We start from the raw sequence: 27839 nt of genomic DNA on the forward strand, positions 1-27839 counted from the left end.
ACCAGAAACAGGAAAACGCAGGTTGACGTCACGTAGCGTCTTCCGGATTGGTTCCTGTTTAGATTACAGCAACGTTGAACGGTTATAAATGGATAGCTAGCTGCCAAATTATTATTAATAGAGTCCGTTTTCTTTACGTATTTACCTGCTAGAGCAATATCAGTCAGATTATAATTGCCTGTCTCATGACTGTCTGCACGTGTCGGCATGGACAACCGTTGTTATTGTTGTGCATCAAAGTTCAGTCTCTTCAAGAAGGAGGTAAGAGCTTGCTGGCTAATATCAATCACATAGCCATACACATTAAACGTTTAATGGAAGGTGATCTGTTATTTATGTTGCTATATCCTCTCAGCTGGGCTGTAAGGGCTGCGGCCGCTCCTTCTGCTCCAGCTGTTTAACTTTCAGTGCTGTGGTGCCTCGCTGTGGCAACACCCAGCAGAAGGTCTGCAAACAGTGCCATGGTAATCTGACAAGGTAAAGGTCAAACCGTGCAAAGGAATTTAAATGTGATTATTAATTAGTGTTAATAAGCAAGCTTTGTTGCTCATCTTCATTTCTTCATTTTTAGTGGAGAATCTTCAAACAGTGCTGGAAGATGGTCTCCCCCTGAAAATTACAAAAAGTCAGTAAGTTATACAGTCATATTTGAAAATAAAATTACAGCACTTTCATGATATCTTAAGTTCATGTTTCTGTCCCAGACGAGTCGCTGCATTTGAGGCCAAGCAACAGCAACAGGCGGCAAAACCTCTTCCACAAGGAAACAATAGAAACAGTAAGGCAGGCCATCTACCAACCAAAGGCCTGAGTAAAGAAGATCAGGCTATCGCTGAGAGACTTCAAAAGCTGAAGGAGGACACCACACTAAGTAATGAAATTTGATTTTTAGCAGCCACCATTTTTTAACTTAATCTCACACGCATAGTAACAATATCTTTTCTCTTGACGAAAGCCATCCTAAGCCTTTTACATCTTTTTCAGAGTCTGTCCCCTCCGAAAAAGAGCTTGAGTCTCGCCTTGCTGCTCTGAAAGCTCCCAGCCAGCCAGTGCCTTCTGCAACAGAGATGGAGGACCGTCTGGCAGCTCTACGGGGTCAGAATCCACCATCTCAAGCTCCTCCACCTGTGAGCTAAGCCTCTTTCCACTTGTTTCTAACATCTTGGGCATATAGTTGGCCCCTGGACATCTTAAAGTATTCAATTTAGAAGTATTTATATTTTGCTATAATTGCTTACCAGTATGGACTTGTGTGCTCACCTGTACAGGTACACCGGCCTCCTGATAACCGCACTCAGACAGAACAAGCCAATGATCTGATTACTCAGATGACAGAGGAAGTTGCCATAGACGACCAGCAATCAAATCCTGAATGCAGTAATTATCCCTCTCATTGATTTCTCCCAGATTCAATTAATAATTAAAGATTCAGTCATATCATTGTCTTACGCAGTTATAATAATTACATCCTGACTGCACTCTGAAACTAAAAGCTGACTGTGGTCAGATACAAATATGCCCAAACTTATTAATCCCTCTGCAGGTGCAGATAGCGCTATGAATGATCTCAACAAGGGCGAGGGAGGGGCATGGGATGAGAATTTGGAGGAGAACCAGGAAGTGGACAAGCAGCTGGAGGCTGAGAAGGCCCGTGTCCTGGAGGAGGCTATGGAGGAGCTGAGGAAAGAGCACCATACTCAAGATCAGATCCTCCAAATGGCCAAGAGGATGGCGCGGCTGAAGGGGCAGGACCCAGACAAAGGTACATCAGGCACAAAGATCTTGGTTATCTTAACTTTCCCATCACAATGTCAGAAAATATGACAAGCTCTATCTGTAATCATTGTGGCTATGACAGAAGTGTGAATGTCATTATTGTACTTGTCATGTCACTGCTAGTTACTATGGAGGACTTTCAGCACCCTGACAGTGAAGAGGAGACTGAGGAAGAGGCTGTGATGAGAGTGCTAAAACAGGTCTGGGTCTTATTTGAGATTATATTACTGTACATGGTGCTTGATAACATCACGGAGTGCATATCACACTCTGAAAGATGACTTTGAGCTTATCTGGACTGGTTTCAGTAGCCACAAGGGGCTGCTATTTTGCCATTTTAATTATTTGTAATGTGAATAGGAGGATTTGTTTTTAATTTTTTTGTATTTCTGACCTTTGTTCTAGCTCTCTGAAGAAGCTGCATTGGATGAGGCCAGTGGCTACAACATACCTTTAGAACAAAGTGGACCAAAGAACACAGAAAAGAAAAAAGCTTCAAAGAAACCGGTACTTAAAGAACATAGAATATAAATTCCAAATTTTTTAGGTATTAGAGATAGTAACATTTAATTGTGAGCTGATGTCTGTTTTAAAGACCCAGGCTCCAGCCTCCAAGAGTAGGATTTCACCCGCTGCTGTTGCACATCAGCCATCAGACAGTGATGAGGAGGAGCTACCATGGTGCTGCATCTGTAACCACGACGCCACCCTTCGCTGTCATACTTGTGATGGAGACCTATACTGCAACCGCTGCTTCAGGTAGCCCAACATATATTCATTGTAATAAGAGCAATATTAATTCTGGTTTTGCTTCAGAGCAGAGCTTTGTGTGGAAGTCTTTGCTGTGATGCCCCAGAAAGATGACTGTGATTTGGAATGCATACCATGACCCAGATAAACCGTAGACAGGCTGTTGCCATACTGTTAAGCAGCATGAATATAAAGTATTTATTGTGATGAATTATCAATCCACTCTCCATTATCTCCGCAGGGAAGGCCATGATAAATATGACAGGAAGGAGCATCGCACCAGTAACTACACCGCGCCGAAGAAGAAGAGGAAGACATGATAGGGAGACAGTGCAGCAGGTGTTTGCCTTATCAGGCTCTGGTCAGTTATCACTGTTAGACTTGTGCTTTAGACTTAAGTGACCTATTAATTGTTACACAAACAGTGTCTCACAGGATTGAACACTACTCATCATCTAAAACAAGCCATGACACATTATTTTAACACCAGTTTATTAGGGCTGTGCCGAACGTAATTTCTAAAATTTACATTCAAAGCTTGTATTGGGGTTTTTGAATGAAGCTTCGAATGTCCGTCACCATATTTCATGATGTTATCAACCTCAAAAAACAACTCTTAAACAACCTCCTCAATTTGAATGCAGTGATCCAATGGATTAAATGAGTTAACTTCCTCTGATGAATTTAACTCATCAGTTTTGTCTGATTGCAGCAAGTGGGTGAGCAGACTGTTTTTTGACCACAGTGTAAATGCTGTTTTTGAAAGGCTAAAGTTCGACAAATATGGATTGAGGCAGAGTATTTTGTGAGATGAAAACATGTTTTTTTTGTTGTTGTTGTTTTTGGGAATTGACCTTTGGACTCTGCAACACTCTGGAGTTACTGGAAAATTTTGGATCACACAAGTTGGAAACCTTGTATGCAGCCACCGCTAGAAGCTAATCTTACAGACGTAATATAAGTGTAGCCTCATCTTTATCCACAACTGTGCAAGAATACCGCATTTAAATGGAATGAATAGACATGCAGAAAAAAAATGGCTGTGCAGTATTCAAATGCTGACTAAGAATTCAAATTTCAACAATATGAATGAAGCTTCGAACTATTCGGTGCAGCTCTAATACTTATCCAGTATGCCCAAAGTGGCTTTACACATGCATCTGTGTAGACCACAGGAGGAGCAGCATCTGCTTTCTGTAATAGCTAACAGAGATCTAGATTAACTAAACAAATAAGATATAATAGCAGATTTATGGCAAAGCTAAGAGAAGACATAGACATACACTCTAATGTAAATGTAATGTAATATGTATGATATGAAAACTCCTAACTTACCTTCTGAATGACCCTGTTGGGGGTCAATAATTAGCTTTTAGGTAAGTGAATCTTGCAGATGCTGCTTGACATTGTTGGTATTTTAGCAAAACTGCAGTGCTTCTGCATACAAAAAAGTTTTAAAGTGTCGAACCGAATAAGAAGCTTGAAGTGTTTTTCTTATGTTGGTTGTCCTACTTCCAAAAGGCAACAAAGGCTCATTTTAGATGCACTTTGCACTTGTCACCATTTGATTATTTAAAAAAAAGACAGCACAGACAGAAAGCAGCTACATCGTGAGCTCATCTGGGAAGATGTACAATCCCAGACTACTGTCAGCTCTGGACTGAGGAAGTACAGAGGAGTCAGTATAAAAGGATTACTGAGGGCTTTGTTTGCTTTTGGCAGGCGCTGCAGTCACTCTTGTAATCTATGTTTGGCTGCAAGTGTGACATGAGCGTTGCCTTTCTTGTCCTTGTGTGTAATTCTATTATAAAGGATGCAAAAGTGTGAGGCGCTGTGTCACTTCATCTCTTTAGGTATATTTTTAACACTGAAGCCTTTTTTTTTTCAACCACTGATATCATCACTTGATAAAATTGTCCTAGGTTGGCAGGCCTTGTCAGAAGTTTAGTCTTAACAGTATGGATGGCCTCTGTGTCAGAGAGTGGAAGTGGGGGGACGAACCAAGCAAATTACTATAATGGAGCCCTCAGCTGAAAGACCCTCCGTGTATGACAGAGAGAAGGCCAGAGTGCAGTTTCATCAGTGTGCATTACTGTCAAGCTAACTGAGGAGAAACCATAATTACACTTTCCTCTGGGGGCTTGCTCCATTAAGGTTTGCATGGAGGCCGTTACTGTGTTTCCCTTGTCTGGCCATGTCATACACGCACCACAGACAGGAAATGGACTAGGATAATGGATGCATACTTAATGGACCTTCCTGCTGCTGATTTCACTGTGTTTACTCCTAGACTTGACATGTCAACGTCTCCTTTGTTTCCATCGCTGTGTTGAAAGATGTACACCAGAAAACAGAAGCTTATATTCTGGGAATGAGAAAAGTCTCACAGTTGTCTCCGGACAGTAGGACAGAATCATTCTTTGTCTTTTAAAGCAGTAATAAAGAGCAACTGTGGCAACAGGGTTGTTTCATTGGTACTCTTAAATTGATGGTTGTAATGGACATGTCAATATTCATTTGTGTGTGTTGAATGAATAATACCTGATGACAGCATACTGTGACTTTTTTTGAGAATTCATCAGCAGCCTTGTCTTGAAAATGTTCGATTTTATTTCGACATACAACACTGTTATCAGAACAAAAATATTTATGTACATAAATAGGCAACCGAAAATGTACACAAAAAAAGGTCCATCTGAGTAATAGTCAGTACAACTTTTATCACATGTGCATTATTTGTATGTTTATGGGAGACAAAATGTTACAGCAGTCCATATATTAAAGTGAAATAATACAAAAAAAAATCCATTCAAAACCCGACTGCTCTGGTGTTAAGACTGATGCTGACCCAGGACGAGCGGGTGGGGGTGGGGTGGGGGAAGGAGAGGGTAGGAAGTGAGTCCCGCTGACATGTTACAGTCAACCCTAACCCTAACGGGAGGGAGATGGGAAGATACGAGGCTCCACATTGTCTTGATTTTTTTTATTTGACCTATGACTATTTCTTCAAGGGACCTGACATTTTGCGTAGACCCTTTATCCTGTAGAGCAGCCCGTTGATAAAATCCTGTAGGGGACATGGAGAAAATAGGTTTTATTTCCTGCGTGTAACTTTTACATGCCACACACGACAACCTTTAGCATAGACAAGCAATAGTCTACTCTGTTAAAGGTTCAGTGTGTAGGATTTAGGAGCATCTGTTGGCAGAAGACCATGTTGTTCTTCAGTAGCCCAGAGCAAACAAATGAAACACTGGGGCTGTTAAAATATTCCAATGGCCGCTTCAGTTCTCTTACACACTTGAAACACAGGAGAAGTTTCAATTCTGCAACCTTGCTGCTAGATCCCACTAAATCCTACACACTAGACCTTTAAGTAATTATTGGAATCTTGATATTCTTGTGCGCAGTTTCTTAAAAGTTTTCTTTGTCTCACCTCTTTTGGCTTTCCACATTCCTGCAACAGCTCCTGACAAAGAAAACAAACACATATAAGCTCACTAACAACATTGGACATTGATTTTTCACTGCAAACATTGCAACATTGGATTCCAGCAAGGGTTGAGTGCTTGTTAAGCCATTACCCTACATTGCAAATAGTTAGGTATGTACCCAGGTGTCACGGTGTTGAAATGTTCAAAGTCTTTAGCCTGAATGTTGGACTCTTGCGACTCAAGATGCCCTTTGATGAACTGCAGTTTTGTTCTGTAGATGTTCAACAGATCTTCCATTGAGTATACGTGACAGCCATGAACATGCCTACGTATTCTCAGAATGATTTAGTTTAACTTGAACTATTTACTCAACCTATGCTGCGAGGTTGAGTAAATAGTTCAATTTAAACATATACAGACAAAGCGAATGTCATCGTTTCAAGTGCATTTGCGCATTCTTACATGCAGACGGGTTCTCTGCCCCTCATCTGTCAGCTCCAGGAGCTCATCTATGTCGATCTCTAACTCTGGAATCTCTTCCTCCTGTAAAAGCAGAGAGAAACAAATGTTAAAGGCAATATTCCTCTAATGCTAAAATGCCCACAGTTGTATCTCTGCATGCTACATGAGCTCTTGCAAATGTATAATGTGGGCTCCTTGCCATCCTTTTACTCGCAGTGGTAAGACATTCCACACCACTGAGCAGAGTCATTCAGAGGGAGAAGAGAGTGTAAGATGTGATCCAAGATGTGATGCAACATGGCAAGGGTTTCATAGCAGCATAGTACTATATAAGCCGTTGGAAGGTCACGTTTTAAAGAGTTGGCACCGTACTTTTATCACCCTAGTTAATAGCGATGGCTGTATTGTAGCAATAACAACAAACTTTTTTTCTTTAATAATTTGTCATAACAATGATATGATTAATGATGGGCTCCGTGCATAGGCAAAGCTGAAGAGCACTGAGGCATGAGAGCAAAAAGGCTCCAGGGGGCCATACTTGCCACATGACACCATCAGATTTCATGGATGGTTTACCCAGCTAGCATTTAGCCCAGCCATTACTGAGAGATTATTTCCAGTATAAATGTTCTCTAAAGGATATCTTCATCTCAGCTCTGTTGTCCCATATTGAGAGTTAAAATACAAACCCAATGGCAGCATTGACTGTAATACTAAACCCATATAAACCCCTTTTTCTTAAATGTTAGCCTTAACTAAACAATAGCTGGCAGCACATTGAAAGATTAATGCCAACATCATGTAAAGACTGTAAAGAAGGGCACTGAGTCTCCACTTATAAAAAGCAATATAGCAAAGTAATCAATTCATCACAAGCTCTTATCCACACCTTTTAACCACATTTTCAGAAGGACTGAACAGTGCTTACTAGAGGAATCCTGAGATATCAAGAGTCAGCAGTCGTACACTCATTTTTGACAAGTGGGGCCTCTTTTTAAGAGGAATATTTTCCGGTTGGGGAGTTTTCATGGCTGGTGAGGATGGGGCTTGCACTGCTTTCTGGATGAGGAGAGAGCTAATCAATGTGGAAGTGCTGAGTGGCGGAATAGATGGGCCCACCTTCAGAATCCCCTGTGCCCCCCTCTCTAATTGATACATGCTGCCGGTTTGGACCCTGTGTGATTCTGCTGACGTCTGCAGGACACAGGCAGGGCTGAACGCTTGTCTTTTTTTGGTCCATGCTGTACTTTTCTGTTCTGTGTGGGCTTTGCTTCACTCAGTTACCTCGGTTATTACTGGCTGTGGATGGTTATGTTGTGCTCTTTGTGTTTTAGTTGGTTAGGTCGCAGATTTAAACTGTTTGGTGTAAATGAAATCGTCTGAATATCTTTATTGACCTGTTAAACAGTCACTGCTCATGTAGGATATATTTATAGATATATTGATATACACCGATCAGCCACAACTTTAAAACCACTGAAAGATGAAATGAATAACATTGATCATCTCATGACAATGCAATGCTCTGCTGGGAAACCTTAGGTCCTGACATTCATGTGGATGTTGACGTGCGCCACCGACTCTAACACCGTTGCAGACCAAGTACACCCCTCAAAGCAACGGCACTCCCCGCTGGCAGTGGGGCCTTCTTGGTTTGGACTCGTTGAGGCATGGACACAGGACCTCTGAGGGTGTACCCTTGGCGTTGGCGACAAATCCTTAGAGTCCTGTAGGTTGTGAAGTGGGTACACCCCATGAAAGCTTGATTGGACTGGGATCTAGGGAGTCTGAAAGCCAGATCAGCACCTTGAACTATATGTCCTGTTCCTCTGGACATTCTCAAGCAGTTTTTGCTGTGTGGCATGGCACATTGTCCTGCTGGGGAGGCCACTGCCATCAAAGAGTGCTGTTGCCATGAGGGGTGTACTTGGTCTGCAGCGGTGTTTGGGTGGGTAACTTGTGTCAAGTGGCGTCCACATGAATGTCAGAACCCAAGGTTTCCCAGCAGAACAATGCAGTGTAATGAGCTCATCGCTTCACCTGTCAGTGGTTTCAATGTTTTGGCTGATCGATCTATATGAAGAGAGAGATACATTTCTGCCGTAATCGATTGTTTTCTTATTTACTTAACATGCAGAATTTGCTTGCCATCTACTCTCCATTGGGTCTAGACCCAAGGTGATGCTAGAGCAGCCCACCTAAAGAATGTGAGTTGTAATTAATGTTGTTTCTGCCGTCAAATTAAGTATATTCTATTTACCTTTTTGGCATCCAACTATACATTTTAGGGACAACCATATTTGCTTCTAGATGTAGCTACAACAAGGATTGATAATATATGCACATTAATTGCACTGAACTCTAAATGGATATCTAGAGAGGCATATTCAGTAAGTAAAGGATGAATGTGAAAGTGAAGCCTACCCAAGTGCTACATTAGTGATGAGTGTGAACATGGGTATACTCCTTTATTCCTTTTTGAGGTTAAAGTTCTCTCTGTATGTCTGTGACAGCAGGACCATGCAGAGCACCACTGAATATCAATGAGAGGAACGTGTGCATTTAACACAAAAAAACACGATGACCCTTCCAGTAACATTTTAGTATGGCATATCATACGCAGTAGCAATTTTCAGCTTGTCGAGAGTTACCCTCATTGTCAGAGGAAAACAGCATTTTAATGAGGCCTTGGAGCAGAAATGTCTCAGCAGCACTTTTTAAAGTTTAAAAGCAATGGACTGAAGCTAAAATGAATGTTGGCACTAATAACTAACTAATTCATGAATATCAAAGTGGTTCTCGGAGGAGAGCAGTTTAAGACGGGCTGTACAGATGCAGTCTCAAAAGGCAGTTGGATTTTGTTGAGATAAGATGACCTCCACTTGAATTTTTAATTCAGAATCAGGAAAGTTGCATCATTATCATGAGCTGACCGGGTTTTTCCTGTCAGAGCGCCTTAGGTTTGGAACTGAAATTTGAGTAAGTTGTAGATTGATCATTAAAATTATTTTTTCCTTTTTAACATGTTTTCTGAGAATCACTTATTTACTTTGCTTAGGGTTGTGCTATATAAATAGAGTTTACTTAAATTGACTTAAGCATGATGATATTTATCGATCAACCTATTTAACACTTTCTAAACTACTAGCAAGACTGTCATGAAATTGAATATTGATATTCATGGCCCCCAGTGAACAGTTCCTAATGATTTTAGTGACCCCCTCTGACCCATAATCTAGGGCAACCCTCAGGTCAAAAATTTGCCCTTAACTTCTGCAAAAAACAGACTGAAAGCCAGAATTTCCATGACATTTCAGGATATACGGGACGCTTGTGTTCCAGTTCAAAGCCCAGTACAAAATCTATCAAACAGGTTATCATAATAGTTTATTCAGCGCCTTTAAGCTCCTCAGGAGACGACCCGTAGTTATTGTAGTGGTGACCCATTGATCTTTACTCTGTCACCTCCATCAGGTCAGTTTTCACTCAGCACATAGCATATTTTAAATTATAATGGACATATTATCAGGATGTTTACTGAACATGCTCATGCTCTCTATGAAAGGATTTTGGTCCATTGACTCATTATGTACGAGGGGAGACTTAAAAGTTTTGCGCCTCAAGGAAACAAAACAAAATACAGATTTTTCAGTGCTTTTATTTTTCAACATAACCCCCCTCAAGGGCAACACTGAAGCACCTTTATCCCAGTGGAAAAGAACTCTTCACGCTTGAATTCTTGTACCCAGCATTGGATTGTAGCATATGAAGGAGCATTGTCATGTAAAGTATTGAGCATATCTTGGTGGATTTCAGATGGTGACATTCCTTTGAGATAAAGATATTTGATCACAGCACGATACTCCAGTATCTCCATTTTCAACAAATCACTGACCACTACTCACTTCAAGAATCTACTTAAGGTGGTAGATTATAAAAAATATCATTTGGCTTTCCTAGCACCCCAGGTAATGGTTAGGCTCAAAACTTTCCAGTCACCCCTCATAATTTTTCCTGCAGCCCCACGCTGCAGACCAATTTATCAACTTGTGACAAACAAGATACCTTAAAGCCATATTTCCATGAAATTTGTTGTAGACATTGATCATCCACAGAGGGTGAAAAATTTGGTGTATCTGTGACCTATTTTTGTCTTATGTTTGCTTGTTTATTTACTTAGTTGTTCCATTTGACTCCTCTTGAATACTGCAGTTGTAATGAGGCAGCTAGCAGTGTGTTAGGCTTTCAGCTTGGTACTATTTAAAGCAAAAATTTGGCATTTCTGTACACTGAATATGTAGCCATACCCAGCACCCTGTTATCTTAGTATAAAAACTAGCCAGGCTCACTGTTTCTGTGTTTCCTGTATTAATGTTAAGCTAAGCAGCTGCTGGATTTAGCTTCATGTTGAACAGACAGATATATGATTTGTCTATTTTCTCATCTGACTCTCAACCAGAGCGTTATATTTCCCAAAATGTGGAATTATTCCTTTAAAGATTTGTGTTAACAGCTAGAGTAGAGACGCTCTTTACATGTTAAGTGTTAGGTAATGATATTCACTGACTGATGATGTTGGGAAATACTACAACAAAACATCTGTGGTTCCATTACACACACTATGTGTTTGCTATGATAATGTAAAGGAAGCCATGCCCAGGAAACCCAGCTGTTTTGGAGAAGATGCCAGTGCATGTTCAACTTATCAGACCCTTCCCTTTTCCTGCCAGAGGCATGAGCTGCACATACATCAAAATATCCATTAACTGTACAGAATGAGTGATGACACAGTTTAATGAGGGAAAACAAGAGTGTAAAGATCCAATCCTGGTGCCCAGTTATAAAGGAGCGGGGTAATTTTTTGAATGAGAATTAAAACTTATGACAACATGATGTGGTTAATCTGAGTCTATAGTACATCTCGACTTCAATTACTGCCCTGTAGTCTCTATCTTTACCCGCAAATTAACTATTCGTACATAAATAACTCACCAAGCGTTACGTTTAATGGATGAAGAAAACTTTGTTTTTCTCGCATGCCTCCACAGTGATCAGAAAATCCAAAAAACATTTGTTTACAGCTGCTCACAGTATAATCCAAGTCTCAGTGATGTATGCTCAGGAATTCCCAAACACATGCATTTTCACTAAAACATCATGATTAAAACATTTCCGCCTACAAAGAGCACGCCCTGACCATGTATGTGCATGCATGTGCATATGAGCTCCACAAAATCTAAACACATGCCTGTGCAGGCACACTACTCTGCCATGCATGAGACTGTTTGTACTGACATGTTTTGAATAGTAAGGTTTTAGCAAAAATGCATGTGTTTGAGAAGTGCTGAGGATACAGCTGGATAAGTGAGACTTGGGTTATACTGCATGAGTTGTTTTAGAGTTTGTAAATAGATGTTTTGATAAAGTTTTGCTGTTGTTAAAGGTGGACCCCATTTATTTTATTCATGGAGAATGTTTGTCTTTTTTGGATTCTCCGTTCACCATAGAAGCATGCATAAAAACCAAAATTTTCTTCACAAATTTAAGGTAACACACAGTGATTAACTGATATATAAATCGTCCTTTTGCAGGAGAAGTATCCCTTTAACTTACATAAAACAGGCATTTAATGGAAAGTCCTAATAGCTTTGAGTCAGTTGGGAAAACAATGATCTGGTTTACTGTACACACATATGCGTAAACATTGCTCAACATTTTCGAGTCCATCTGAGAGCTGTTTTTCACACCTTTTTTTAGGTTATCATTTCTCAAAAGGTGTGAAGTTTGCAAAGAAGGCGGCCACTCCAGACTGAGGCAGCACTTGTATGAATTAGAGATGCGTCTAAATAATTCAGGTGGTGACACAGGGGACTGATGGTAAATGCTTCCACGCGGAAGACTCAGAGAACCAACAGAGTAACCTTCCCCTGAGCCCCATGCAAAATTCATTACACTGGCCAGTGCACATGGACGAGCCACGACTAATTCCATACAAGTGGCTAATGCAAATATCCAGTCTATCCCGAGTAGAGAGCAAAGCATTCATTTTCATATAGCAAGGACATAGACTTTATAGAGGAGGTCCTCTTGTTAACATATATATTAATGAGGTCAGGCACTATCATGATTGAATCAAAGACATTTCTACTGTTATTGCTATCTTTCATAAACATGAGAGACCAAGTGCTGGAAACGTGAAATAAATGTCTGTTTCTGGGACAAGATCAAAAGAGTACACAGGGAAAGACTTCAGATCTGTTTTCACACGTCCTGATTTCCACTAATGTAATTTATTCCACCCTCAGCTGTGCAAGCATATTATCATATATTACCACAGGGAAGAGGGCTTGGGATGTGAATGGAATAAAGCTCATAAAATAAGAAGTGGGATGAGAAATATAGTAGCACAATATTAAAAATGCCTGGCAATCAGCTGTGACTTTAGCTAACCAGACTTAACCCTTACTATCTGCTGGTCTAGAAAAAGCGAGGCTAGTTGTCTAACATTAGATGTGCTGTAAACTTCTGTGTCAGGCAGCCAGTCAGATGGATAGGGATGCATGCTCACATTCTGCAGCATAAGTGTATGCCATATGCAAAGGGCACCCTGGCAGTGTAAGGGGATGCCAAACAGAGTGGTGGCTACAGGCAATCTGCAGCCAAGGGGTCTCTGTGTCGATGGAGAATTAAATGAGAAACAGTTTGTCTCTGCCATCTCCGCCATGAAACGGCGGCGGCGGGGTTGTCATCTAATCTGCGTCGTCATTAGGAAGCTCGTGCTCCTCAACAGACACCCCTAATTCCACTGTACCATGCTGCCTCATGTGGGCGATGAGACATCTGTTGCCATGGTTTCCCTTCGGAGAATGCCAAGCAAATCAATATGGAGCCTCTGACATAATTGGATTGTATCCCACTGTACAGGAGCGGAGTTATGAAGGTTGTGTGAGAGACAGAGCTGGCCAGTGTCTCGACTTTACCATCTATGCAATGAGGCCATTAATTAGGCACAGTGTGGAAATAATGAGCTCTCATTGCCACATTACGACTCTTGTTTTTACATTTGACATGCACTGTGTTAATAGAACTGCATATCTTGAATTTTTTTTCTGCATATTTGTTTATACAGCAAGTTTCCCCAACATCTAATCACTGTCATTATTAATCATCATCCATATTGGGAGGATCTGAGTGTGTAGTTTCTATCATGCATAACTACTGAGTGACTGTGTCCACAAGAATGTGTCTGCAGACGGAGAGACAGGACACACACACACACACACACACACACACACACACACACTAGAATGATGACATAATGTCCTGGATGCCACCATAATAGCTAGACATATAAACTGCAAAATAAAATACCCTTTCTATCCTGCTCTTCAGCTTTTATATTTTATTACTTTCTCTGGCACCGTTTTTATTATTTTATCGCAGTTATAAACGTTGTTTTGGTGCTTTGACTTCCTTCTTGATATTGTTTGCCTGCTATGTTGCTGATCCTAGAATGTATTTAACTTCCTACGGTGTAAAACCAACTTAATCGTGGCCATATGGCAGCCTTATTTTTTACAGTAATCAAGCATTATCAGGGTTGCGACCTAGCCTCCTTTTGACGTAAATAAGACATCCTATCTTGGAAAAATTATCCTATCGTGATGGTAGAACGCCACGGAGTACACCGCACAGCTGATACCGCAGTCAGGTTGATGACACATGAGGGCTTGTGTGCCAAAAATTGCAGCCTTCAAGCAAAGCTCCTCGCCTCCCACTCCTCTTTTAGGTCGTTGTAATCTCTTAAACATGATGGATAGCCCCGGCCACAGCCACCTTTGAGCAGCTCAGTGACTCCCTTGCTCCTTACCCTCACCTCCTCCTCCTCAGGCACACACCACAGTGCGAGTGTGTGTCAGTGTGAGCCACCCTACCCCGTACCTCACAGTCAAACAGCAGGTGCAGCTGCCCGTCGATCCACTCCTCGATATCCAGCCTCCTCTGCAGGTCCTTGCGGTTGTATTTGACTGTCAGCTTGCCCAGCTTGCGATGCGCCGGCTCCTCTGTTTTGTCCGTCGCCTGGAACATCACCCTGGACTGGGTGCTAGGCTCTGACGCCATGGCTGCCACGGCCTCAGGAGAACCGTGGAAACACACGGAGCTCGCTCACACACACGCACACACACACACACACACAGCTCTGTCTATATCTCTTCTTCCAGTGGGCAGCTGTTCCCACGCGTATCTCCTGTTATCTTGTTGAGTGTTCGTGCTCTCCTTCTCTATAGCTCTGGTTCTCTGCCTGTCCTCGTCCTCTCTCCCTCTTTCTCTCAAGCTCACTGTCTTGCTCTCTTTCCCTCCTCCTCTTGCAACACCCACTGGCTGCACTATCAGGAGGATGGTAATGAGATATGCCTCTGCGCGCGTGTGTGTCTTTGCATGCATTTGTATGTGCACATGCACCTTATAGGGTGTGTGTTTGCTTTTTGCTTTGTGTTATAGCAGGTGGGAGAGCAGAGTTCAATTGCAGTGATAAAAACTGCAGAAAGGGTTAGAGGGCAACCACGGCAATCAAGTTGGGATATTACTCTGGCTGAAAAGATGCCAAAATGTGTACTAACACCATAAAATATAGAAATATGCATCTTCCTTTATCTCTGATCATATGATTTGTAGACATACCTGTCATTAGAAACATCTACATACCAACACACCACCCATATTTTCAAATATTCCCTCAGTAAGAGGATCGAAGGTGTTTGCCTGCTCACAGACTTGAAGGGGTTTGGCATGCTAAGGGCTCTTGTGTTCACAAACACTTCCAACAATAGCTGGGTCCCCCTGACAGGTGAGCCAGGGTTCCTCTAGTGTGATAGCTGCCCTGCCCTTTATAACAGGCATTATCAGGTGTACGTTTAATAAGCCTTGAAGTCAAATTGGCATCCTCAGTTACGCACCCATGAATAATAGATGAATAGGAGAGCACTATTTATGGCTCTCCAGAAGTTAAATGTCAAATAAAAGCCTTGAAACCATCAATGTTTGCGAAGTCAAATATCAACACGCAGCACGTAAACCCAAGGTCAGAAATTCATAGTTGTACCTCCCGCTGCCAAATTATTACAGTTGAGACAACAGAGACAACGGGCCGCAGAGTTTCCACGGATCCTATTACGATATGAATAATGGGGTTCAGTTTTTTGTTTTGGCAGGGACTATCAATCAGGCATAGCCGCGCGTGTTCACCCACTGATGCACCGTCTGTTACAAACACTGAATTATTGAGTGCCTCCAGCAGCTCACCTTTCCAGGCAAACAAATTCATTCATCTCGTCTTATGCTACTTGGTTCTGCACCGTCAGGTTAAAAAAAGGGGACGTGCACCAGAGACCCATGTTAGGCTGTCTCACCTCGGACAGGTGACACATTCTAGGTGGAAGTTAAGGAAAGCAGGGGCAGCAAATGAGTTTGACCTCTACTGCTTTATTACTGATGTAAAATCGTATTGCATCAGGGAGCTGTAGAGTTTGTGGGCACTGCTTTTGTTTTCCCAAAGCCCAATTATCCTCTTGCCAAACTTGTCTAGATTTATGATTCAGTCTAAATGATGAAACGAATTCATCCACATTGCCTAATTCCAACAACCACTTCCTGCTACCTCTAGACCAGGTTGTGGATTACTTCCCGAGCGGCTTCATGACTCATCACACACTGTAGTTGGATGACTCAATGTGTGAATCATCAGTATCACTACAGTTGCGAAAAGACAACTGGGGGTCCTGTGATTTTAAATGATGACGTATGTTAATGATTTTATAGTACGTGAGAAAAGAAATCTGCCCAAAAAAAAACATGTTTTACAATCCTCTTAGTTAAAAATAAAGTGCTCACCCTTCACTGCTTCTTCAGCCGAAGATGGGATCATACTGCCACCTCCTGGATTAGTGAGTTTAAAAGAGGAAGTCAAGTGAGCTGGGACAAAGTAAATCTTGCCTTAATATACTTTTATAGACACTTTCTTGTCTGACCACCAGACATATCTTTTGTTTAGTGTCCTTGTTTTGTTTCTCTGCTCCTTTCTTTTTGTTTATGTGCCACATTTCTATAATTATTTGATTTTAACCATATTGGTGGTTTTATGTTTTTTACGTGTGTGTATTTTCTTGTCACCTTGCATTAGAAGGCATTTTATGTTCACTGCTTAAAAGAAACTACAAAAATAGAGTTTTTTTCAAATATGTTTTTTAACTTTTTTTTAAAAAAGGGTTATGACATAATAGACAATTTATTCTATATCGGGAATACCACAGTAAGTAGTCATTTTCTTTTACACTTTATTTTGCCTTTTAAATTCAACATGAGTGCATTGTATGTTGTAAACTTAGTGTACATTATGTTTTTAATCACCTATCCTATTTGGTAAAAGACTTGCATTGTCCTCTTGCTGTGTGACTGTTCTTTGTGTTAATTATACTGTTTGCGTAGGACTTAAAATAAAAAAAAATTCATGGGGAAATCCATTATGACTAAATCAAACTTTAAAGGGTCCATTGCTCATTGTAGATGTTGGTGAATTTCCTTCAGCCCACACCCTGAAAAAGGGGCACACAAATAAAAGGTTCACGGTTCAAGGTAAACCACCAATATGGACAAAATAAAAATAAACGAAATTAAATTAAATAAATTACTAGATAAATAAATAAAAACAATATTGTTATGATAACTGTTTTAACTGATAAATAAAATATATTAAAATATTTATACAGCACTTCTCAAAATGGTTACAAGTGACAGAAATATAAGTTCATACCAGAGAAAAACCACAACAAAAAGCATGCCATATGCTATGGTCTACATATTTTGAATTTGTCAGTAAATAGAACCAAAAAGTAATAAAGGAAAATAAAATGTGTGAAAGCAGCTCACTCTGTATTAGAGCCCCTATCCCCCAAGTCACAACATGAAACCATGCTGCTGACCTACATGTCTCCTTGTGTTTACAGTGATGCTTTACATTCTCACACACACACACACACACACACACACACACGCACACACAGGCACAGACCTCTGTCCTTTGTCCTCGTTTTGTTTGGAGCCCCCGTCATATAGCAGCCTGAAGGGAGTGGCATCTCAGGAGTGGAATTTCACTTCCTGTATCTCCCCAGGTGAGTCACCTGGGTAATGTCGTCGACTGCTCGGGTTTTTGGCGACATCAAACAGGTGAATCTTTCGTGAGAGTTTCAGACTCGGGGAGGATCAGAAGATCACATCTGTCTGGAGAGCGTTTGCGGAGGTTTTGAAACGATTTTGTGGCTGCATAGGAGGAAGTCAGAAGCTGAAGGTTGATTTGTGAGAGGACGCAAAGTGTTTTACCCCTGTGAGGCCTAAACACTCCGTAAAGACATTGCCTTTTTTTAAGAATAAGTGGTATTTTTATTCGCTACTGTCGCACTGGTGTGGATTTTATTCGTGTGGGGATCTTTACAGGAGTTTTTAAAATGAATCCACTCCTTAAAGGACAACTAGGAGCGTGTGCGCTCCTGCTTCTGGTGTTTCTACTAGACTGCGCTTGTGGCCAGGCGACTGGTGAGGCATGCTTGGCCCAATTCAAGGAAGGTCGGGAAAATTTCGTCCTCGATACCGATGAATCAGTGAAAGACGGGGCCACGTTCATTTCGTCGCCGAAACTGGACCGATACAGGGACTGTGTGAGCGCCTGCTGCAAAGAGCCGAGGTGCAATCTGGCCCTCATGCAGAAGGGATCCGAGCAGGGCTTGGTCAGCTCCTGCTTTCTCTTTGATTGCCTGTACAAGAAGAAATATGCCTGCCGCTTTGTCAGGAAGAAAGGATACATGAGTTACATCTTGGACTCTGTTTATGAGAGCTATCTTGAATTGGATGTCCCCACAAGTAAGACCAAAACTCTTTAAACACACTTTCAATGTTTAATTTGCATTGCAGTGTTTCTATGTGAGGCTCGAGGTAAAGATGCATATCAGAGTTTGGGCCCTCTGTTGATGAGAATAGCACCAGGGATCCTTTATCTTTAGGATCACTGGTTAGTCATACTTTTATTTTGTGTTTCTGTAGAACTGACTGATTGCAGATTAACATTTTACATCATGGAAAGGGATCATATGATGGAAATTGCCTTTATGATTTACATTCTTTGGGCTTTTAAGTGCAAGTTTCCCTTGACATAGCAGTCAAATTAATATTTTTTGGCTCATGTACTCAGTTAAATCAAATTAAGTACCTCTAAATAATTTCTGTTAATTATTTGAATGGTTTTTGTTAAAACACTGTTCCTAATGAGGTTGTGTGAGGCCACAGGCTTGGAGCAGACACCCCCAATCCAGCATGTCCACACACGCCAGGTCATTATGACCCCTGCTACAGGCTCAGGTTTCCTGCTGTATTTGGCTTTGTAATTTTTGCTCACCTATATCCCATGGTCTCTCTCCAGCTGACATCAACCAACCGCCAGTTGCTATCGGAGGCCAGGACCGGGTCGTCCAGCCTCAGGACTCTGTGACACTGAACGGCATAGAGAGCAAAGATGACGATAAGATTGTGTCCTACCAGTGGCAAATGCTCACTGGATACCTCTATGCTGTCATTGAGGTGAGTAAAGACATTGCTATGCAAAGCTGATCCTGCCAGAGCTCTTTCTGAGGGTTACACTTGAGCTTTTAATAATCCTGTGTCTGCATATCTGATAGTCATTTTAAATGTCCACTGTATTGTTCTTTATTTGTGCCCAACATTTAATTGAAAATCTACTGGTCATATTTGTGGATAATAAGCAAACGCTGTCTTACAATGGCTTGTAGAAAACCAACTTTGAAGACCAGATTGTTGTGTCCAATCTGACATCTGGAGTGTACAAGTTCCAGCTGACCGTCACAGACACCATCGGCCAGTCAGACTCGACCACGGTTACCGTCCTTGTCCTGACTCCTGAGCAGTCTGAGCGTGAGTATCTTGCCTAAATGATCTTAATGGAGTCTTTTACAAAGGACAACTGCTTTCTTCAGGTTCTCTTGGAATGCATGTAAAAATGTGTCCACCCTGTGTGACAGTTGGCTGCTGTAGCTTTGTTAGTTCCTCAGAAAATGCAGATCCAGTCTGCAGAATGAATGGTTGAGTTTCAGTGGTAAACGTGAGTCATGTTTTACCTGTATTTGTTGACCTATCTTTGGCTTATTCAGAGTCACATGCTTTGTGTTTAATGTTGGGACATAGTTAAGAGAGGATTATGCCTTTTTAGTACTCAACTTTACTAAACACATTCCTAAAGTCCATAAGTCTTTCCCCTTTAGTCACATAATAATCATAATGATAAACTTTTTGTATGTACCTAGCACCTTCATACAAGAAATGCAGCAGAATTGCTTTACAATAAGGGAAGTACATTGATTGAGTGCTTCACTGAGCCCTACCATCCCACTGTCTCCACATGAAAATAGACAGAATGGACACAGCAGGCATCATAGCTCACTGTCAGCAAAACCATACATATCAAAATTATGAAATCATAAAATTGTTTATCATATAATCAAGTAAAATTACAAACTTTTAAAAGAAATGCAGCAGGTGGAGTGAGAAAAGAAAGAGTTTCAAGCCTGTATCAGGCAAGTCATAGCCAGTTAAAGCGAAGAAATAAGTTTTAGCTTTCTTGTAAATATATCCATCGAGCTGTCTTCCTTGGTATCCATAGGCAGTGTGTGATTGATATGGTGATGCCGTTCTCAAAATATCGATATCAGAGCAGGTTGTGACTGGTGTGTTTGCTACTTCAGTGCTGCGTTTCCTTTTGTTTTCAGGTAAGGGGGTTTAGAGTTTTTCCCAAGAAACTCAACCCATTGTTTGGCGTTTGTCACAAGCCGTTGTGTGTTAGTTGCTAATCAAACTTGTCAAGGCATGCTCGGCCAATTCCTGTGGACTGAATGATGAAATCGCGTGAAGATACAAAGATAAAAGCTCATGCTCACGAGAAGATTAAACCTAGTTTGGCTCTTGTAAGGGCAAAACTGTTGGTAGAAAAAGCTTGATATATATAACTAGTGGTGTTTGTTGACGAACAACTATTTGGTTGATGATATCACGTTTTATCTAGTGTCATTTCCCTTCAATGGGAGAAAGAGAAAGCCACAGAGTAGCTCTCTTGGCACATTTTCTTGCTTCAGAAAACGGAAGTTAGTAGTGCAGCTTGTGTGCTTTACTGCTCCCCTAATACCATCCCACTCTCTCCACCCCCGACTCAACGGAACCTGTCAGTCTGGTTTCAGCTTGGGTTACACAAACAACAGCCAGCATCGCAACCCTCTTCAGTATGGATTAAAAGTCTTATCATTTAAAAGTACTTTAAACTGGTGGCTGTATTTGCAGCTTGTTGGTTGATTGTAGACTGAAGGACAAGAAAAAGACTATTCAGTTGCTGAGTTACTGATTAACAGCTTGTGTCCCGAACAGTGTGAGGAATGTGCTTCAGTGGAATATGCATGGACATGACAATGACTCTACATGTCAATGCTGCAGCATTTACACCACAATAATGAGTGGTTTGAATAGCAGCTAAACCCAGTCATGAATGACAATCAGACATTATAACATTTGGGAATCAAAGTGTAGCTTACAGTTCCTTGTATAGTTGTGAAGTCAGCGTGTAGTGTTCTGAAACTGATACTTTACATATGTATCATCAACCACATGCAGACAACCTACATCGCCTTCTCTAACCTCATTGTCTATTTGACACAACACCACCTGATCTTCTGAGTTGCATTTCTCCATAGAAGACAACCTCATTTGTAATTATGTGTCTGTCTTGTGAGCAGACAGACACCAAAAGAAGGAAGTGAAGACAAACTACAGCAGCGAATCCCACCACATCTGCTATCAGACGTGAGACAAAACTATTGACCTTTAGTGAAACTGGTTTGTGGATATCAAACTAGAAGTGTTACATTGTCAAGTGTCTAGTAAGGTCATCTGTGCACATTAAATCAGTGTTGTCCAGCCTTTGGATTGATCAGTGTGCTGAGTAGCTACATAAGGCAACTTTGATTACTTATAACTATATATTACACTTCAGTAAACGTTGGTGAGAGTGTTAGTGCTGTCTCTCACTTCACTGAAGTGTATTTGTTGCACTGCTAACAGAGGTGGGACCAAGTCACTGTTTTGCAAGTCTTAAGTCTTTGCACTAAAGTTCCAAGTCAAGTATAGAATTCGACCCCAAATAAGTCACAATACACTTTTTACCAAATGTAATGCCATTTTAACAACGGAGTAAAAACGACAGCTTAGCATTAGCTCGCTATGTTAGCATTAGCCTTGACTTAACATTCTTTCTGCAGCTTTAAATGTTGAACAAAGTTGGAAGTTGTTGTGTCTCAGTTGTGTCTCAGTTTGTAATTTCCGTCCTGCACTTTTTGCGTGCTGCAATTTCTTGTTGTTGACCCCTGTGCAGTTTTTGTATGTGAACGAAATTATATTCACTAATATGACGTTAGTTCTTCATGGTTCCAGATGCTGTTGGGTTGGTTAAGTGTCGATTTCCTTGGAATGAGTAGCGTTGATGTTAGATGATTCAGGACATGTAGGTAAATTAATTGATTTGTGACACATTTTTTAAATGACATACTTTAAGTCTTTGGGCTTTAGGGCAGGTGTCAAGTATTTTCAAGTCAAAACGCCTAGAAGTCATGAGTCATTTATGTTTAAGTCCAAATCAAGTTGCAAGTCTTTTTTTGATTTTTTTTTTTTTTCAAGTCTAAAGTAATCAAATTTGTGATTTTAGTCCACACCCTTGCTTCTAAGTGAACCATGTACATGATATCAGTGTGGGGGAAACCTTCATCTCAGACTAGACTCCTCACAATAAACTTTTTTTACTGACTAAAAGTCAAACTACAACTATTTATTGTGAATCAAACCTAATCCTTTATTTTGTGTCCCACCAGACCACTGCATGGCTCCAAAGAAGGTTGGGCCGTGTCGCGGTTCCTTCCCTCGTTGGCATTACAATGCCGCCTCAGAGGAGTGTCAGCAGTTTATGTTCGGGGGCTGCAGGGAGAATCTCAACAACTATCTCTCCGAGGATGAGTGCACCAAGGCCTGCTACGGATCAGGTATCTGTGCTTTGCGCTTTTATACTTCAATTTTCTGTTGTTGTTTTTTTTAATGAAAACCTGAAAGAGGCCAGTGAAACGTTTGTTGAAATAGCTGGAATGGAAACAATAAAAATGACTAGTAGTTAAAGGAGCAGATTGACATTTTGGAAAATTTGCTCATTTGGTTTTCTTGAAGGGATTGAAGAAAAAATCTACACCACTCTCATGTCTGTACAGTAAATATAACTAGGAGACAGTCAGCATAGGTTAGCGTAAAATGTAATCTAATTCCCCCCAGGTGGCTGTTCTTGTGCTGATTTCTCATTAGCTCTTGTTCTTGTTAGTAATAATGATAATAGTAATACCACTGGGGCTACCAGAGTACTACCGCACTGCTAAAGGCCACAAATGACCACATGCACTGAAGTGCAAACGTGTCATATTTTGGTTTTGTGGGGTGTTATTTACAGAACGACCTCTTTGTTGGGTCAGTAACTTCCTAGCGTCTCCACTAGTTGCTTGGTAAACAATACTTTTGCCTGGTAAAGTTGCCTTTTTTTAACCGATTATTGAATTTTAATCTATTTTTTTTCTTTTCTTTCAGAAAAAACGTCTAAAAGTGGAAGAGGTATCTCAGTTACCCCATCTCAAGGTCAGTGAATTCTGATGGATAGTGATGGAAATAGTAAATATTATATCCTCATACACATTTCCTCTACTCCATTAAGCAGTTGATATCACAAGTGACAGTTCTCTCTGTTTATGTGCCGCAGTCCTAAGATGTGATACTCCCTGTACAACGGAGGAATTCACCTGTGCGGACGGCTGCTGTTTGGCTCCCGGTCTGGAGTGTGACTCGTCCCCACAGTGTCGTGACAGTTCAGATGAGAAGAACTGCGAAGACTGTGAGCACTGACTATGCAAACTAGACTTCATTTTCATACAGGCTCATGGAAATTTAAATGCAGCATTGGTATGACCGATAACATGTTTCCTTGAAAGACTTGCTAACTTGAATTATTATTCGTGTGCTTATCAGTGACCAACAAGTTTCGGATTCTGCTGCAGATTCCACTGGACCAACAAAAAGGTGATGTGAATTTTTAGTCGTTTTTGTTGCTTTTGATATGTACTATTGTAAAACATGCTCTCGCCGTCTATTAATACTCAACTATCTACAATCTCACCTCACCTGCTCATTTACTGTCGTTCACAGTGCGCTGCACAGAGGCTCCTGACACAGGAAGCTGCAGGGACAGTATCACCAAGTGGTACTACGACCCCTACACTCTGAAATGCCTCCGCTTCAACTACGGTGGCTGCTATGGAAACGACAACAGATTTGACAATGAGGATGGCTGTATGAAAGTTTGCCGTGGGGTAACAGGTGGGTTGTTTCGTATTTCGTATTTTACAAATATGTACATCCTGGCAAATAAACATCATATTTGTGCCACTAAGATACACATTATACAAAACTACAGGACACCACACATCCACACATCTTTCACACAGACACACTGGTGAAAGGCCCCACGTATGAAGATAGTATCATTTGCCCACACCCACTCTCCCATCAGTGCATTCTCCACACATGAATTTTTTATGGTATTTTATTTTTTGTTGATGCAGTGGTTTTGTTTGGGTTGTCATTGCCTTCTATTGCTGTCTAAGTGGTCCAGCACTTTCTACTGCCTCAGGCTGTCTTACAGACTGTTGTCTAATCAAGTGTCACCTGTGGTGACAAAAACTGAACAGTATGAAATGTAAACTCTGAATTACTAAATTTTCAGGAAGTTCTGCCTCTTTGTTATATCCAAAACTGATGTGAAACTACTAAGTTTTTAAATGTGTGTGAAAATGAAGTTATTTTTCAAGGAGATGATATGACAAAACTGCCTAAACTGCTTTAATGAATGGAATCAATATATGTAATACATGTAATAGGAAATGAGTCGCTTGTAGTGATAACCACACAGAAAAATGAAAACCCCACAGCTCTATTGAGACTTCTAGCACCTTTTTAACTTATTGTTTTGGTTTAATGGCCGACAACCCCAAGGTCTAGTGTGTAGGATTTAGAAGGATACATTGGTAGAAATGGAATATATATTTTTAGTATGTCTTATTCACTGTATAATCACCTCAAAGTAAGAATCATTTTGTTTTCATTACCTTAGAATGAGCCATTGATATCTACATAGGTAGCGAGTCCTCATCCAGAGTTTGCTATGTTGAACCGCCATGTTTCTGTAGTAGCCCAGAGCAGACAAATCAAACGCTGGCTCTAGAGATCGTTTTTGCATTTTTACATTTTTCATGTCTGCCACAGTAGTTATCAGCCCATTCGTAATGGAAAAAAATATTATTTTTTTTTAACATGAAACTGTCTTAATCAGTGATTTTACTGGTTTAAATCGTGGGGTCTGTTTGTTTTGTAGAGGAAGAGACATCTGCCAATAATTTGGCTTCCTGTATAAACCTCCTGAACAATGAACACTGAAGGAATTCTAATCCGGAGTTTACATGGGAGAAGTTTCAGCTGGTTATCATCTGCGAACTTTACCGCTAGATGCCACTAAATCCTGTGAATCCTACACACTGCTCCTTTAACTATTTGGTTCACTATCACCGCTCTCGAGTATACGCATCAAGGTCCGTTTATAGGTCAAGAGGAGTGCTAATACTACAACTGCTGCTAACTATGTAGGTGAAAAAAGTTGTATAAAGCCTTTTGTGACTCCTGCAGTTTGGGACTACAAGTTTGAAATTGGAAAAAATAAGAAAAGAGAAGTGAGATTACCAGACCTCTGTAGCCTGCACCTCTTCTCTGCTTGAGGCTAGCGGCTTGACATTAGCCGCTACTAGCATAGCACACCCGAATCACTAAACAAACTGTCTGTGGTCATGTTGCATTGTGAGTAAAGTAGGCGAGTTTTGTCAAGGAAGCAGAATAAAATATTTGTATAAACGGAATAAAATAGTACATCTCTTGTTCTGCTGCATTAATTTTGACACTTCATTGTCATTGGAGTATAACGCTAAATTGGTGGAGCACTCTTTGAAAAGTGATGTCACGGTTGTGTTCACAGCTTGTTTCTGCTGTCTTCAAGTGGCCCAAAAAATCTATTATTGCAGGTTTAATTTCCCATCAAAGCAGAGTGCACTCTTTTCATGTTTTGTATATGTCACGTACCACATAAAAAGAATAAAACTATTTCATGTCTTTTCTTCATTTCAGAAAAGGATGTGTTTGCAAGAAATAATGGACATGAACGCAGAGTGTCTGAAGGCCATACAGGTATGTTACCCCCTATCTTTTTTGTCTATATTAAAAAAAAAAGTTCAAATTGTATCAACCTACAAAAAACTTCCTGTTCCTTGCTGTTTGGTAATGTTGTCGAAGCTTCTTTCCTCTCCAGTGCACTTATCCAGTTCACTGAGTTGCTGAGAGCAGCAGCCTTTAGTTTTATGATCTACCGTTTCAGCTTTGAATCCTGTTGTGTCGTCTCTTTTTAAAAATGTATTCTAATTACTTTAACAGGTATTATAGCAGCAACTGCCCTTCTGGGTCTAGCTATCCTCATTCTTCTAGGCGTGCTGGTGTTCTGCATCTGCAAGGGTAAGAAGAAGTCTTCACAGCACCACCGTGTGCCTGTCAACAACGTCCCGATCAGCTATGAGGACCGAGATCGTCTGGTCTACAACAGCACCACCAAGCCCATCTGACCCCTCTGCCCCCACCTTTGACCCCCATCCTGGTGGTGAATGACACCGGTTGCCGGAGCTGTGTCACACACTGAATAAACTCAGATTGATGCGAGAGGAAGTTTGAATGCTGGAGGGGATCGTTTTTTATTTTGTCCACAGATGGACGTGTTTTGTAAGGGTGATGTACATAGTAGGCAGAATGTGATGAAATGTGATGTTTTGATTTTTAGCTTGTTTGTAATGCAGTGGCTTGTTAAAATGAATTGTTGGATGTCACTTTGTTCTCAGTTTAACAGGCAAGGATTTTAATTAGTCTGGCGGTACATCACCACTGGATAACATTCAGGTTGTTCCCCCTTAGATCAGGTTAGATCTTTGCTTCCATCAAACAATCTGAGAGTTCTTAGTGAACAGCTCTTTTCAAAATAAAATCAGATCCTGAATGGTCCCTGGGTTCACCATGGTCTGTTACTTCAAAATAAAAGTCTAAATTCCCTTAAGTCTTAAAACTGAGCCGGGAAACTGAATGTAATGCCATATGGTGATCTCCTTAGCTTCCCAAAGTCCTGTCACACCAGCATCTTTGCTCTGCCAGATTTATTTTTATGCCGTTAATAAACCCTTGTTACACTGGAATACACTCACAGTGCGTCCATAATGTTGTACATAATCTTAGAATATTGAAAAAGTAATATTTTACTTGAGAGATATTTTTCTCTGATTTTTTTAAGTGTTTTTAGAACAAGCATAATGCATATACATTAAACAATGCTCATTGACGTGTTGTAAAGCAGCTTCACTGATGAATATTCAATATTTTCAACTTCAAATGTTTGTACATATGACCTCACATAGGTTTCTGTGACTTTTGCAGTATCATGATGTTTGTACTTAATAAATACATCAACTCAAAATGTACTTGGGTATGTTTTTTGTCTTGACTTTCAAGCAACCTCCCTCAGAGGCCCTCACTGTAGCACATACTATCCAAGCACCATATAGGCCATAATTACAGGTTGTCATTTCAGGTGTAACTTTTCCAGTATGCTGCTTTTTTTTCCAAACCTACATGCTACACACTAACACTGGTGTGACTAACCAATAAAAAAGGTCTAAAGAATTTTAGATGTAACACTGGAACAGCCTATATAGGACACCGATACACTGCATATTTTATCATGTATGGATCCAGTTGCTCAGGTTTTGTGAGTATACACTAAATATAATTTACATCAACTATACATTGTATCATCGAACATTCTGTCCCCATAATTATAATTCTATTTATTTGCAGTCTGCTGCATTATCAATAATCTGTAAAGTATATTAGCTTACATAAAGAAACAGAGGTATAGCCTCAGGTGACTAAATAGCTGCCTACATTACAACATGTCTGCAGGTACTGGACTTGATTGACACATGGTTGCTATGAAGTCAACCCTTGAGTCTGTCAGACGATCAGTAACCTCCCTGAAGTAAGAGATTAATCTCCCTTTGTACAGAACCCTATGACCATATAGAGCAGAGGTGTCAAACATACAGTCTGTGGGCCAGAACCAGCCAGACAAAGGGTCCAATCCAGCCC

The 27839-nt window shown here is 40.7% G+C and overlaps 3 protein-coding genes across 3 annotated transcripts; 2 read left to right on the forward strand and 1 right to left on the reverse strand.

The window, feature by feature from the left end:
- Window positions 1-38: 38 nt before the first annotated feature.
- zfyve19 (zinc finger, FYVE domain containing 19) lies at window positions 39-4984 on the forward strand. The gene is made up of 11 exons (XM_033643177.2): window positions 39-261; window positions 356-477; window positions 572-625; window positions 705-871; window positions 985-1127; window positions 1269-1377; window positions 1544-1762; window positions 1900-1976; window positions 2182-2283; window positions 2372-2535; window positions 2768-4984. Exons 1-11 carry the CDS (start codon window positions 208-210, stop codon window positions 2844-2846), a joined length of 1290 nt encoding a protein of 429 aa, XP_033499068.1. The 5' UTR covers window positions 39-207; the 3' UTR covers window positions 2847-4984.
- On the reverse strand, window positions 4515-14816 carry ppp1r14d (protein phosphatase 1 regulatory inhibitor subunit 14D). Its single transcript, XM_033643178.2, has 4 exons — window positions 14364-14816; window positions 6423-6503; window positions 5963-5995; window positions 4515-5593 (listed from the first exon to the last, which is right to left on the reverse strand). Exons 1-4 carry the CDS (start codon window positions 14541-14543, stop codon window positions 5525-5527), a joined length of 363 nt encoding a protein of 120 aa, XP_033499069.1. The 5' UTR covers window positions 14544-14816; the 3' UTR covers window positions 4515-5524.
- A 2743-nt stretch (window positions 14817-17559) lies between these two features.
- spint1a (serine peptidase inhibitor, Kunitz type 1 a) lies at window positions 17560-27172 on the forward strand. The gene is made up of 10 exons (XM_033643612.2): window positions 17560-18335; window positions 18892-19049; window positions 19259-19400; window positions 22394-22561; window positions 23148-23195; window positions 23317-23448; window positions 23583-23633; window positions 23760-23930; window positions 25785-25844; window positions 26088-27172. The coding sequence occupies exons 1-10, from the start codon at window positions 17924-17926 to the stop codon at window positions 26270-26272; spliced, it is 1527 nt and encodes a 508-aa protein (XP_033499503.1). The 5' UTR covers window positions 17560-17923; the 3' UTR covers window positions 26273-27172.
- Window positions 27173-27839: the final 667 nt, after the last annotated feature.

This window comes from Epinephelus lanceolatus, chromosome 15 (assembly GCF_041903045.1).
Source record: "Epinephelus lanceolatus isolate andai-2023 chromosome 15, ASM4190304v1, whole genome shotgun sequence".
NCBI lineage: Eukaryota > Metazoa > Chordata > Actinopteri > Perciformes > Serranidae > Epinephelus > Epinephelus lanceolatus.

What these genes read in the sequence shown, in the direction of transcription:
- zfyve19 (XM_033643177.2), top strand. Translation starts at nt 208, where the DNA reads ATGGACAACCGTTGTTATTGTTGTGCATCAAAGTTCAGTCTCTTCAAG. An exon ending in GGGGCAGGACCCAGACAAAG is followed by an intron (nt 1,763 to 1,899) that starts GTACATCAGGCA and finishes TGTCACTGCTAG; the next exon opens with TTACTATGGAGGACTTTCAG. An exon ending in AAAAAGCTTCAAAGAAACCG is followed by an intron (nt 2,284 to 2,371) that starts GTACTTAAAGAA and finishes TCTGTTTTAAAG; the next exon opens with ACCCAGGCTCCAGCCTCCAA.
- spint1a (XM_033643612.2), top strand. Translation starts at nt 17,924, where the DNA reads ATGAATCCACTCCTTAAAGGACAACTAGGAGCGTGTGCGCTCCTGCTT. An exon ending in GACTCCTGAGCAGTCTGAGC is followed by an intron (nt 19,401 to 22,393) that starts GTGAGTATCTTG and finishes GTGTCCCACCAG; the next exon opens with ACCACTGCATGGCTCCAAAG. An exon ending in TCCACTGGACCAACAAAAAG is followed by an intron (nt 23,634 to 23,759) that starts GTGATGTGAATT and finishes TGTCGTTCACAG; the next exon opens with TGCGCTGCACAGAGGCTCCT.
- ppp1r14d (XM_033643178.2), bottom strand. Translation starts at nt 14,543, where the DNA reads ATGGCGTCAGAGCCTAGCACCCAGTCCAGGGTGATGTTCCAGGCGACG. An exon ending in ACCTGCTGTTTGACTGTGAG is followed by an intron (nt 6,504 to 14,363) that starts GTACGGGGTAGG and finishes CTGCTTTTACAG; the next exon opens with GAGGAAGAGATTCCAGAGTT. An exon ending in AATGTGGAAAGCCAAAAGAG is followed by an intron (nt 5,594 to 5,962) that starts GTGAGACAAAGA and finishes TGTCCCCTACAG; the next exon opens with GATTTTATCAACGGGCTGCT.